Genomic DNA, 12,260 nt, shown 5'->3' with positions numbered 1-12,260 from the left:
GAGAGAGAGAGAGAGACAGCAGATGTCTCTCTCTCTCTCTCTCTCCCCTCCTGTGTGTCCACTGTCGCAACATCTGCTTCCTCTGCTGTTCTTTCCCATCATGCAGTGGGCGTGTCCTTTGTGTTGCCCCCCCCCAGCTTCTTTGTTCTAGCCAATCATTGTCCTCGCCAAGCTGTTCCCACGATGCACCAGTAATGACCAGAAGGCGCTGATGGGAGCTGGTGTCTCTGAAGGAATGACTCTTTACAAGCAATTTATCCCCAATTGAGAAATACCAGTAAACAAAATTATGTGAAAGTGCCAACTTCTGCCCGACGACAGCTGAGCAATGCGTTCAGTTTTAAGCTCTGCATGTGCATTAACTTTGGAAAAGGAAAAATACATTTAATAGAGTCATGCTGTGAATGGATTCCGACGGGTGAGACAATCAGGCAAAGAGGAAGAAGGTAGAAGAAGAAGGGCGAGAAATAGTATGTAAAAGAGCGAGATGGCGCTCTGGGAAAAGATCAGAGCCACGTCCCAGGGGAACAGCGACAGATGAAGTAGCTGAATAAGCTGTCTCTCATTGTGTGACTCAGGCTGCTGTGGTCACTTCGTTTGTTCAAACGCAACAAAGGAGGATGGCTGAGAGAGAAATCTCTGTTTTCCCACAAGATTTAAACCTCAGAAAAGTAATGTTCAGTATGTGTGGGGTCAAATTAAAAAGCTAATAAAAAAACAAGCAGGGAGAAGAGATTTGAAATCAGCGACTTCCGGTTTCGATGCTGTTTGTTCAAAAAGGGGAAGACGCGAAGAGATAAAAATCCACTCACAACGTACATTGTGTTTTTAACAAACCTCAACACCTCGTTGTCTACTTTATGGTCAGGTGGCATATTTAAACTAAGAATCTCAAGCATTAGTAACGAAGCGCAAATAAGTCAGCCAGAAACAGAGGAACAAAGTTTCCCACCACGATGAGCTTCTCGATAAAAGGAGAGAGGTGTTAATACCTTGATACTGTCACATTGTGATATACAGACAGATGTGTCTCACACACGCTCAAATAAATGCATCTGTAGTAGCAAGTGTGGCCTTTCTTATTCCACAATTAATCAAGTACGTATACATGAGACCTGTGATACTTTTACTACGACGTTCACATAGTTTGTGTTGTAGAACATAACACGGTTGTTTATGGCTTTTTCTTCTTTCTTTTCTTTCAGTGTAAACCGCTTGATAAATCCCTTGTGACCCCACTTTTCTGCAGCATCACGTGAAGATGGAGGTGAATTAATCAGCAACATAGTTGTTGTGAGGTTCATTCATACGCTGATGGCGATACAAGGTTCCACCTGCTCATCAAGATTTAAATCCGTGCTCACATAGACACCGACTTGGGGTTCAGTATCTTGCCAAAGAACAATTCTGCTTGTGCACTGAACAATGCTCTGTATAGAATCTCAACAAATATACAAATATATGTGAAAAACTTAATACGTATTTATGTCTTCATGAGAGGGCTGACAAGAAATGAGTGGGGGACAAAGATGGGGAACCACACTCAACGAAGGTTGTTGTGGTCCAATAAAAAGAGGGCGCCCCAATCTGTTCAGCTCCACCTTTCTGCAAAGTTCTGTAGTGTGCATGTGTGTGTTTGTGTGTGCGTGTGTGTGACAGGTGACCAGCGTGTGGACAAAAGAAGGATCAGCAGTGTAGGCTCTCGTCTTCACAATTTGTCCCCATTTCCAACTCTCCCCCTCTCTCTCTCTCTCTCTCTCTCGCTCCCTCTCACACACACACACACACACACACACACAAACCAACGGACATTAAAGTGTATGCTTACACAACGACTCACACATACACGTTCAAACAGATCGGTGAGGGGAGAGAAGAGGACTGAAGCGTATGAATGGACAGATTAATCAGATTATAGCAGAGACACACTTAAACAGCCTGTTCCCTGGATTAGCTACGGTCCTGCCTACTCCCTGTCAGAATAAAAAGTTTGTGTGCGTGGAGAGACAGAGGGAGGAGAGCAAAAGAGACAACATATTGTCCGACATACATATTTTGGGGTATTTACAGATTTGTGTAGCACATTTTGCATTGCTTTCAATGTTGTTGCTGCCATTTAACATCACCTGTGTTTCTTCTAGCAAACAATGTTGATCCTCAATACTACAAATTACAGTAAAATGTAGTAAAACTAGCAAGGCTTTGTAAACTAACAGAACGGTTGAGCACTACGTGCAAAGAAAAAAGACTGACGTATTTGTGAACACTTATACTACATATATTTCACCCTGAAGAAGTTTGAAATTCCCCCTCTGAAGTTGGAAGAGCGCTGAGCTTTCTGTGCAGCCGGGCGGCATATGGCAGCCAGTGACCAGGGCTTTGTCTGACTATTGACACCACAGAGATGCAGAGAGGGAGGATGTGAGTGTGTGCGACTGTTCGGGGCCGGAGGAGAGCCTAACAACAACAAAGGACCAGCTTTAAGCCTGTCTCCTCTGATTTTCCAACTCAGCAAAAAGCTATTGTGGCACTGAAAAAAAGTTAAGTTAAAAGCTTAGCATGGTATGTGCTAACAACTGCCCGCCGCTTGCGTAATACATACAAGCAAATAGTTTTCGAGCGGTCACAGTCGCAGTCTTTGGAAGGGCAGCGGTGTCCGTGTCTACAACAACGGGACCGGCTGCTGCTCCAACACGTCGGCCTGCAGCTTGACTTTCAGTGTACTTATAGGCGCTCGGTCAAATAAATGAAACAATAAGTTTACTTTTGGCAGCAAAGCAATGAACTACATGTGTGTGTGATCGTGTGTGTGCGATTGTGTACATGTGCTAATCTTGACCCGTAATTCACTTTTGCTTCTGTAATTGCAGCAGATTTCTGATCATCTGTCATCCAATTCCAGCGCCATGTGTGCGTGTGTGTGTTTATATGAGACTGCAAACCAGATGAGTTTCTTTGAATACACACACATGCACGCACACAGACACACAGAGCAGTTAGGCAGGGGCAACTGGGACTAAATCCAGACTGGTGGTTTCTCTCTCCAGCTATAAATATCCCTTTGCTAAAAAACAAAATCACACACAAAAGCACTGATGCTCATGTACACAGAACAAAAGCATTGATTCACAAACAAATCAACACGCAGACTAATAAAAAGACAAATACGTAACCATGCACATATGCACACACAAACACACACACACACACACACACACACACACACTTTATCCACCCCCACGCACAAACACTTACACACAAAGCGATGGCTCTGGCCTCAGAGGAGGCGAGCTAAGCGCTCTATGATTACGGGGTGTGTCTTTGTCTCATTTAGTGGTTCCACAAGGAGACAGTCTTCTGCTGCGTCAGACGAACACTCACACACACACACATACGCACATGGAGACACTAACACACTCAGAGACAACCAATCCATCAGCTTGACTTTGGTAGATTGCCATGTAAGGAACATGTAAAATTAGCTCCATCTGAGACTAATATTTAGTTTTGCCATGAAGCTCCCAAATACAGCTAAACACCGTAGTTGTACTTTGACCATATATTAATGGAATGGAAAGCGAATGTCATAATCACAACTATTTTTCTCCTTGTAAATGTAATCTTTACTAACAAAAAGCAGCCACATTAATAAAAGTGGAAAATAAATCAAAACCAGTCATGCTATAATTCATTCGTCTTTTATTTTGGAAAAATATTGCGATGATTTCCAGGAATAAAAATGACAGGCTCTGTACATACGACTTTTCTCTTAAATACAACACAGTCACAGGGGTCTCAAGTGCCTAATACATACATGCATACATACATACTTACATACATACATTATCTGCCAAATAAAAAAAATCCAACTTAAATTATTACATGTTTAACAAGAGAAAATTCCCAACAAGATGGAACACAATAATTACATTATTAAATTAAAAGAATACATCTTTCTTTAGATATAAAATAAAAACAAATGATCCTAACCAACAACAGGCAGAGTGATGGTGTCCTTTAATTGGCTAATAGTGGAAGACTGAGAGTGACGGGAGTGGGAGTGGGCAGTGCATCTATTTGACACCACACAGGTGTCATCTCCTCTTCTGTACACACACTCATACACGCACGCACAGCTCCATAGTGCAATGAGGTCTTGGCAGTTAAGACTATTCCTTGATAGGTCGGCTTGCTTAGAAACACAACAGCATCATCTGTGGAAATGTATGAGCAACTTCTTTATGGTAATCATGGGGGAAAACTATTTTGTCTGATATATTTAATCACCTCTTCCTGTGTTCATTCCCCTGTACTGATTTTTGTGTTTCTTATTTTGCCCAAAACATTGCCCTGTGTATCAGAACTTTCAGGGGTCAGGGGGGCCAGTATGGCCCAACAGGATCCATGTTGGATCCATCTGCAGTCAGTATTGGAGTCTTCAGTTCTCTTTTTTATGCTAAGAACCAGCTCAGCCAACACTGTCTCTGTCAGTGCTGCAAAGCTCAAGATGTGCGCTTGCTGTCCCACTGGTGTTACTGTTGTTTTGCAGGAAAAGCTCCAATTGGGATTTCAATGAATTCTTAACAATACATAAAGATACAGCAGAAACAGCTGCAATAGTAGGAAAGTACAGGGCCCGCTACTATTACTTCATCCTTCACTCTGCAGCACTGCACAGAACATGAACTGTCCAATATCCACAACAGCTTTTACACTGCACCGTAAAACCACAGCACATGACAGTACTACAACAGTACTTCAAAAGTTCTCAGTACTCCAAAGGTACTACACAGTTCAATCAACCAGTACTCCATGGTACTACAATATCTTCGGCCAACATCCAAGTCAGTACTCCATAGTTCCTCCTGGGACAAGGGGCTCATCTTCCACAGCTGCATGAGTGTTTGGTCAGCACTATTTCTGTACAAAGTTTGTACGAGTCTTCTGTTGCTTCATCCACAGCACAGAGTCTGCATTCGACATCCATCGCAGCTCAAAAATGTCAAGTATCCACCCGTTAGTACTACTGTAGCACTAAGTCCTTGCCAAGTCGGTACTGACTATGTGTTGGCTCTGGCACCTTGGCTCAAAGTCCGCAGGTAAATCCCAGGGAACAGCAGCAAACAGCAGGAGTAAAACCTCCCGGAGACAAGCTGAGCTCTACTGCTCAGGGCTGGTGTGTGCTGACCGCCATCAACCACAGGAAACTGGTCTGATCTGGTCTGGTATCATACCTGTGATACAGAGAGAAAAAAAGTCAGTGTCTGCTGAGGTAAGGTACAATTATTCAGTAAATTTGCCGGACAGATTATTCTGCTCCTGTGTACTCACCTCCGTGGCAATGATACATTCATCTTTTTGCTCCGACATGACGTAGACGGACTGGTATTTGGTGCCGTTGGTACACTGGTACCTGCTGTCACTGGAACTGTGGTATTCAACTTCGCTGGTTGACTGGTATTTGACGTCACTACTGGACTGGTATTTAAGGTCACTCGCTGCGTGATAGTTCAACTCGCTGGACGACTGATATTTTGCTTCGCTGCAGCTTGGTGAGTCGTCTGCTTGTTTCATTTCCGATGCGTCACTGTGGGACAAAGATGAACACAAACCGATTCAGAAACGCTGTCATTGACACAACACATGATGTGCTCTGATCTAGGCCGACATTTTCATCCATGCACAAATTTCCAAGCAGTCTCCCAAGTGAATGTTTTGTATGTACCTGTGTTGTCTCTTCCTGTATCTTTCCTCCGAGTCAGCCTCATCAAACATTTCACATTTAACCTCTGGCTCATCACGCTCGTCCTCTTTACACAGCGACAGGTCCTCAGGCCGGAGCTCATGGACCAGGTTGTACTCCACACTGGGGTAGCGGGTCTTGAAGCCGTTCTTCTCTGATCCGTTGAGCCCACTCATTCCACTCAGACTCCCGAGCGGCCCGTCGATGTCCGAATGGTAATCCACCTTCTTGTTGATGTTTTTTATTGACGTTGTCATTACAGCACCCTGTTCCTTGTCACTGCGGAGACAATTGTTGGTGGTTGTCAGGTTGTTCATGGTCTCGCGGCTGTCGCTGTGGACACTGTCGCCGTGGTGACTGTTCCTCTCCTGCAGTTTGACCCGGATGTAGACCACCAGCACCGAGCTTCCGATCAGAATCACAAGTACGAGGAAGACCCCGGCACACACGGCGGTCCACGGGAATCCACTGTCGTCATCCTCCTCGTCTTCAATATTTTCATTTTCCAGAGAAGAATATCGCCGATCCGGCCCATCCACCACCGGCTGACCCCTGGGAACCTCTGGCAAGAGGAACTGGCAGTTGTGACCGCCGTAGCCGGGCACACAGGCGCACACGTAGCGTCCTCCTCGCTCATGGCAGGTGGCTCCATTGTGGCAGGGGTCGTGATGGCAGCGGGAGATGGGGGAGCTGCAGTTTTCGTCAGTATATGCTGAAGAGGAAGAAGAAGAAGAAGAAGAAGAGTGTAAGAGTCTAAAGCAGAGCTACGAAGAAGCTAAATACAACAACAAATGATGTAAACACCATCAAGCCTGTGCTCTCATACCTGGAGGGCAGGTACAGGTGTAGCCATTCGCTTCCTCCTGACACGTCCCGCCATTCTGACAAGGGAAGGACTGACAGTATCCGGAGAGGCTGCTGCTGCCCTCACAGTTTTGACCTGAAAATCCTTCGGGACACTGACACTGGTAGGAGTTCACCAGATCCACACATTTTGCACCTGCAGGTGGGGGAGCGATTGAAACAAAGAGCAAAAATTAGTCCCCCCCCTCGTTCTTGAGTTTGTTCCTGATTGTAGGGGAAGTTACAAACACAGAGGGACACATACCGTTGGAACAGGGGTTGGAGGAGCAGTGGTCGATTTTCTTCTCGCAGTTGAAGCCGGCGTATCCCATTGGGCACTGACAGAAGTAGCCACCTTCGGGGTTGTCGGCGCAACGCCCGGCATTAAAGCAAGGCCCGTCGGCACAGGTGTTGGCGCTTAACTCGCAGTTGTTTCCATAGAAACCGGGCGGGCAGGTGCACTTATAGCCGCTATCGTTGTCCTGCAATGGAAATATTGTAAACGGTGGTTCAACTCAGGCTGGATTCAGTGAACACAGTCGCTTTTATCAACACATCACACCTCTCGATTGATACTCACAGAGCAGCTGCCTCCGTTGCGACAGGGGTTTCCAGAACACTCGCTGACCTGGATCTCACAGCTGGCACCCGTGTATCCAGGCAGACAGGAACAAGTGTAGCTGCCCTGGCCAGTGTTGGTACAGGTGGCTCCGTTAAGACAAGGCTTGTGGTGTGTGCAGTAGTTCAGATCTGTAAACATCCAAGAGGAGCAACATTCATGAATAATGCAGCCTAAATATGAAGAAACGGGGACAGACCGAATGGCAACAAAGTAGTAAATCTCTCAGTGAACTCACCCTGGTTGCAGAAGAGCCCGCCCCATCCCTCCTGGCAGTTACACTGCCAGGGCTGTTGGCAGGTGCCATGGAGGCAGCCTGGGTAACGGATGCAGTCGTCGCAGTAACGCCCACTGAAGCCCACTCGACACCTGGAAACACAAAATGCATTACATATTGTTAACAACAATGCAGCGGTCAATTCACGCTCCATCTCAGCAAAACCCAGAGACAAATAACAGATTTTAATTGTCATAGTGACTTACTTGCACTCTCCAGGTTTATCACAGAAACCATGTTCTTCGTCACAACCAGGAAGACAGATTGCTGCAGGGAGGAGACAGACAGTAACAGGTGAATCAAGGGAAATCCAGTCTTGGAAACATGTGTTTACACTCCATCAGTCTCCCATTCAAAGAGGGCCTTGAAACAGCTGCATGTCTGTCTGGCGCCCCGACCTTCTTATCTGTTTGTCTGTCTTTCAGCCTGTCTGTTGGCCTGTGTGTCTCTACAATCCGTTTACCTGCTGACCTCTTGGTCTGGCTGTCTGTCACAGAGGCCTCATAAACCCCAGGGGCTCAGGTTTGGTAGTTAAAGACACTTTGCAAGTTAGCTGCTAAAGAGGGAATTTTTTCCCTTTAGGCTTCAACAGGCTACAGGCAACTTTGGTCACGAAAAGGGGGAAACAGCCAGCAAGTCCTCTCCTTTAGCATGGTTTCTCTTCAACACAAAAGCACGCCACACAAAGCCTCCTTTCTCCCCTTGACTGTGGGTCAGAAGTCCCTTTTCTCACCAATGGCCCCTCTCCTTCTCTTCCCCCCAACTTCTGATCCTCCTCCCTTCGTCTTCAATCGACCTATCCGCTCACTTCTCCTCCTCTCCTCTTCCTCTCCTCTTCTGAATTCATCCTTTCCCTCCTCCGCTCCTCTCGTCTCTCCTCACTCCCCTCCTCCTCCCTCCAGGGCCAGCTGGTCTGTGTGGAGCTAACTACCAGACAGCTGCTCCATTGTCTCCTCTCACCGAGCAGCTGCCCCCTCCACAACAATACACAACCGCGCTCGGCCAATCGCAAGCGCGAGCAGCAACAATACAGAACCCCCACTTGGCCAATCGGGGAGGAGGTTTGGGGGTGAGGAGGCCCCAGCGGTCTAATGGAAGGCACGCGGCGTGTGAATTACTGAGGAGCCACTGCGGCTCATTAGAATGGAGGCCTCTGGTGCTATGGGATACTGACGCCTGTTGCACACGGGCCCTACATTAGGAGGTGGAAAAAGACCCTCAACAATAGATAGATGAAAATTCTAAAGTCGCATTATAAGCGTTAATTCAGAGGTCCTTCGATATGTAGGTTAAAAATTCCTTCTTCAACTCTCTGAGCTATAACTAATATAACGCATGTTTCAATATTCCTTGTGTGTGGGAGCAGATTAATGGGAAAACACACTTACATTCAGTGCAGTATTGTCCCTTCCAGCCAGAGTTGCATATGATATCCCCGCGCTCGCCACAGGTGAAGTGCCCGAAAGCATCGTCTCTGGGCCGACAGAAGACGGAGCAGCCATCGCCATAGTAATGCTCGTCACACAGGAAGCGATAGGAGTAACGCAGTTCAGTTCTCCCGGCCGTCTGTATGTCCTTGTACCACTCTTCTCCCACAGTGAGGTGACGCTGAATTGTGACCCTGCTGATCAGACGCTCCGGGTTGTCTGCAAAAGTCAACAATGCAGATTGTTATTGGTCAATACGTTAATAAAAGCACGATGCTCAGATGAACAGGTGCACGAGGTCGTGACACTGGGATATTGTCAAGTTATGACACTTATCCAATTTGTTTACTAGATCTAAAATATATGTATTCTGTATAAGTAATGTTAGATCCAGGCAGAAATTATACGTTTTTATTGTTCAAAGACAATAAAGAATGAAATAAAAATAAAATGATGATAAAAATGATTGCCAATGTAAATTACATACACTCCCATGTTTTGGTCAGTTAATGCTTATGAATATCACACTGTAGAGGCTTATCTTAACTTGACTCCACAAAGACTGTGGGTGGCCTTTATCTTTAGATGCTAAGTAAACACACAGCTGTAGAAAAGTGTGGCACTGTGTATAAACAAGTTATTTATTATTAAATCTTAAGGTTTATATGCCTGTAGGTAGAAGGCCACAGACATCTATATGTATGTTCAAAATGTATAGAACTTACTTAACATAAGAGCGTCAGCATAATGCTCCTTAAAATGCATTACACTTACACGCTGCCCATCTGCACTAATGACTGAGCACTAAGTGAAAAACATGCAACTGTGAAAAAGCGAGGCTGCCATTAGCCTTCTGGCCTGTCCTTGAGTTACACTGCTGCCTTTTCTGGCTGTCACCCACCTGTTGTCAGGTCATCCAGGGAGTCAGTGTGCAGAGCTTCAATGATCAGTGAAAACGTCCCCTGAGGAGAGACAGAGACAGAGAGAGAGAGAGAGAGAGTCAACAGCTGCTCGGCCTGCAGACCTCCCTCCCTGCAGAGCAGCAGAGGGCCATTAGGAGGCCTCCCAATAAACTTCACAGCCTAATTCCCCTGTTGATTAGGGGCCTAATAAGGGCAACTACCTGCTCCTTTTTCACACCCCTGCTACTATCACACTCTGACACCGCCGTAAAACCGAGCGAGGCGGAATTTCACGCTGCGCTGCCAATGATGTGCCAACTCAGAGGATGTAAAATTTCCCACCACGCCTGGTCGGAGGAGAGGAGCGTTTGGCGACACCCCTCCTCCCCCTCCCGTCTTCTCACAGACACACACACTCGCCCTCCTCCCCTCCCCGTGTTATCCTACCAAAGAGCACAGAAATACTACAATAGCCCCTCTCACACAGTGCTGACAAAGACCCTCACAAGTGTTGAGTTCGGGAGCATCTGTTGCGTTTTGCACTCTTCAAAGCTAAGACGTCCCAACGGAGAAGGACCGTAATAACTTACAAACATTTACCGTTAAAACTTCACCTCAGCCATAATAAAAAATACAAATGCTACACACAAAAAAAGAAAAACATTAAAATGTGTTTAAAACAATAACTAGTTTTACAATAATAGTTTGCGGGGGAAAAAAATCCCGAATTGTAATAACGTTTTATACAATGTTTACAAACACTCACCGGCCACGTGAAGCCGAAGGGGAAGTGGATCGGGTTGGTGAAGCTGTCCGCGTTGGTCTCCGGCACCTGGAAGGAGTTGGAGCCGAGGACGGGAGTCACAGCGCCGCCGTAGGTGCAGGGAGGCTCGGGGGAGACGTTCGCCTGGTAATGCTTCAAGCAAACCCGAAAGAAAGTCTTGCACTCACACTGCTGGCTGTGGCCCTGCTGGTGAGCAGAGCCTCCCGGGCAGCAGTTTGAGTTCCCCGGTCCCCCTTTCTTGTTGAGGAACTCCTGCAGCTTCAGCTCAAACACTCCGGAGCACAACACCTTTAACACACAATCAGCCCATGTGTGTTGTAAGAAAGGTGACTTCACGATGTTTCAAAAAAGCATTTTGAAACCAAAAAAAAGTGCAAACACACGTGCGTATTAATGGTCTTTAAATGTGATCATGCGCTCTCAATGAACCTACCTGGCAGGTGAGCAGGGAGAGAGTGACAACCAGCAGCAGAAACAGGCGTCCCATTGTGTTGACAGCCCTTCGACAAGCAGTGAAAGCTCCACAGGTCCGTGCAGCCCGACTCAAACAATCATGGGAAATTTTTTTTTTTTTTTTTTTAAACCGTTCCCCGCTGTGTCACAGTTAAGGTGAACTCTTGACGCGCTGGAGGGAAGGTGAGGTGAAACGTTCCCCCTCTGGTGCGTCTGTCTTTCTGCCCTCTAGTTTTCCATACGAGCCACGAGTTGTTGTTTTTTTGACAGAGTGGTGGGAAGTAAAGTAATCCTCAGCAGAAGGATCCCCCCTCGGAGAACGCGTGGGTCAAATCCCCCGATGGAAATATCAGAGAGTTAATTCCAGTCAGTCGTGGTAAGAGATGAGGCAGATCTTGACTGCCTTGTTTATTTCCCCGCTTGATAGATGAGGATACGCTGATGCTGAAGTCTTCGTCTCTCTCTCTCTGGGAATAACAGTGCGTGTGTCTGATGGGTCTCCTGTCCCGCACAGGGTTTTATACGGAGCCAACAGGCGAAGGGTAATAAGATGCAAATGAGCCCCTCTGCTCCTCTTCCTCCCCTCCCTCCCACCCACCACCACCACCACACCATAGTCCGCCCCGGGGCCGTCACAAAGAAAAGAGGGGGGTGCGGGAGGTTTTTTTTTGGAGGGGGTGCACCACACAACTTTTCTAAACCCGCCCCCCCCCCTCCACCCACCTCCCACCCCCCTCTTTCTCTCAAAGGGACAGACCAAATGGCTAGTGAGCTGTTAAATGTGCAACAACCCCTTGCCTCCCCCGATGCCTCCCTCCTACACAACGCAACACACAGGAGCCATTTGCATTCCGACAAATTCTTTAACCTCGGCACGGAATCCTCCGCATCTCAGCATCAAGTGATTTACGCGCGCAGCGCCGCGGTCGGACGGTGGCTGCTGTTGGTCCCTTTGGGGTTGCGCTGGAGGCTTGGCCGGCTTGTTCCCCGGCCAGCCGGCTGCCAGACGTCCCAACTGCGTTACAACGACCATCTGCTCCGCCACATTCCTATGGTGTTACCCCTGCAGAGGCTTTCACATGTTCACAACCCCCCCCCCCCCCCCCCACACACACACACACAAAAAATAGTCGATTTGTTCCTTATTACCTTATGTTTATTTCTGTAGCGCGTACTACACCGCACACCTCCAATGCGCCGCCACGATTTGTT

General features: G+C 47.0%; 1 protein-coding gene across 1 annotated transcript; it reads right to left on the bottom strand.

Moving 5' to 3' along the window:
* Positions 1-3,682: 3,682 nt before the first annotated feature.
* Positions 3,683-11,553, bottom strand: dldh (dihydrolipoamide dehydrogenase). The gene is made up of 12 exons (XM_040161801.2): positions 11,029-11,553; positions 10,578-10,883; positions 9,811-9,871; positions 8,871-9,128; positions 7,689-7,749; positions 7,444-7,574; positions 7,167-7,336; positions 6,852-7,068; positions 6,570-6,743; positions 5,726-6,455; positions 5,332-5,587; positions 3,683-5,234 (listed from the first exon to the last, which is right to left on the bottom strand). Exons 1-12 carry the CDS (start codon positions 11,080-11,082, stop codon positions 5,229-5,231), a joined length of 2,424 nt encoding a protein of 807 aa, XP_040017735.2. The 5' UTR covers positions 11,083-11,553; the 3' UTR covers positions 3,683-5,228.
* Between the last annotated feature and the right edge of the window lie 707 nt (positions 11,554-12,260).

This window comes from Gasterosteus aculeatus, chromosome 12, assembly GCF_964276395.1.
Source record: "Gasterosteus aculeatus chromosome 12, fGasAcu3.hap1.1, whole genome shotgun sequence".
In the NCBI taxonomy this organism is placed as follows: domain Eukaryota; kingdom Metazoa; phylum Chordata; class Actinopteri; order Perciformes; family Gasterosteidae; genus Gasterosteus; species Gasterosteus aculeatus.
Note: the sequence above shows the minus strand (reverse complement) of the source record. Positions and strands in the feature narration are given on the sequence as shown.

What these genes read in the sequence shown, in the direction of transcription:
- dldh (XM_040161801.2), bottom strand. Translation starts at nt 11,082, where the DNA reads ATGGGACGCCTGTTTCTGCTGCTGGTTGTCACTCTCTCCCTGCTCACC. An exon ending in GCAACGGAGGCAGCTGCTCT is followed by an intron (nt 7,069 to 7,166) that starts GTGAGTATCAAT and finishes TTTCCATTGCAG; the next exon opens with GACAACGATAGCGGCTATAA. An exon ending in CTCCAACCCCTGTTCCAACG is followed by an intron (nt 6,744 to 6,851) that starts GTATGTGTCCCT and finishes CCCCACCTGCAG; the next exon opens with GTGCAAAATGTGTGGATCTG.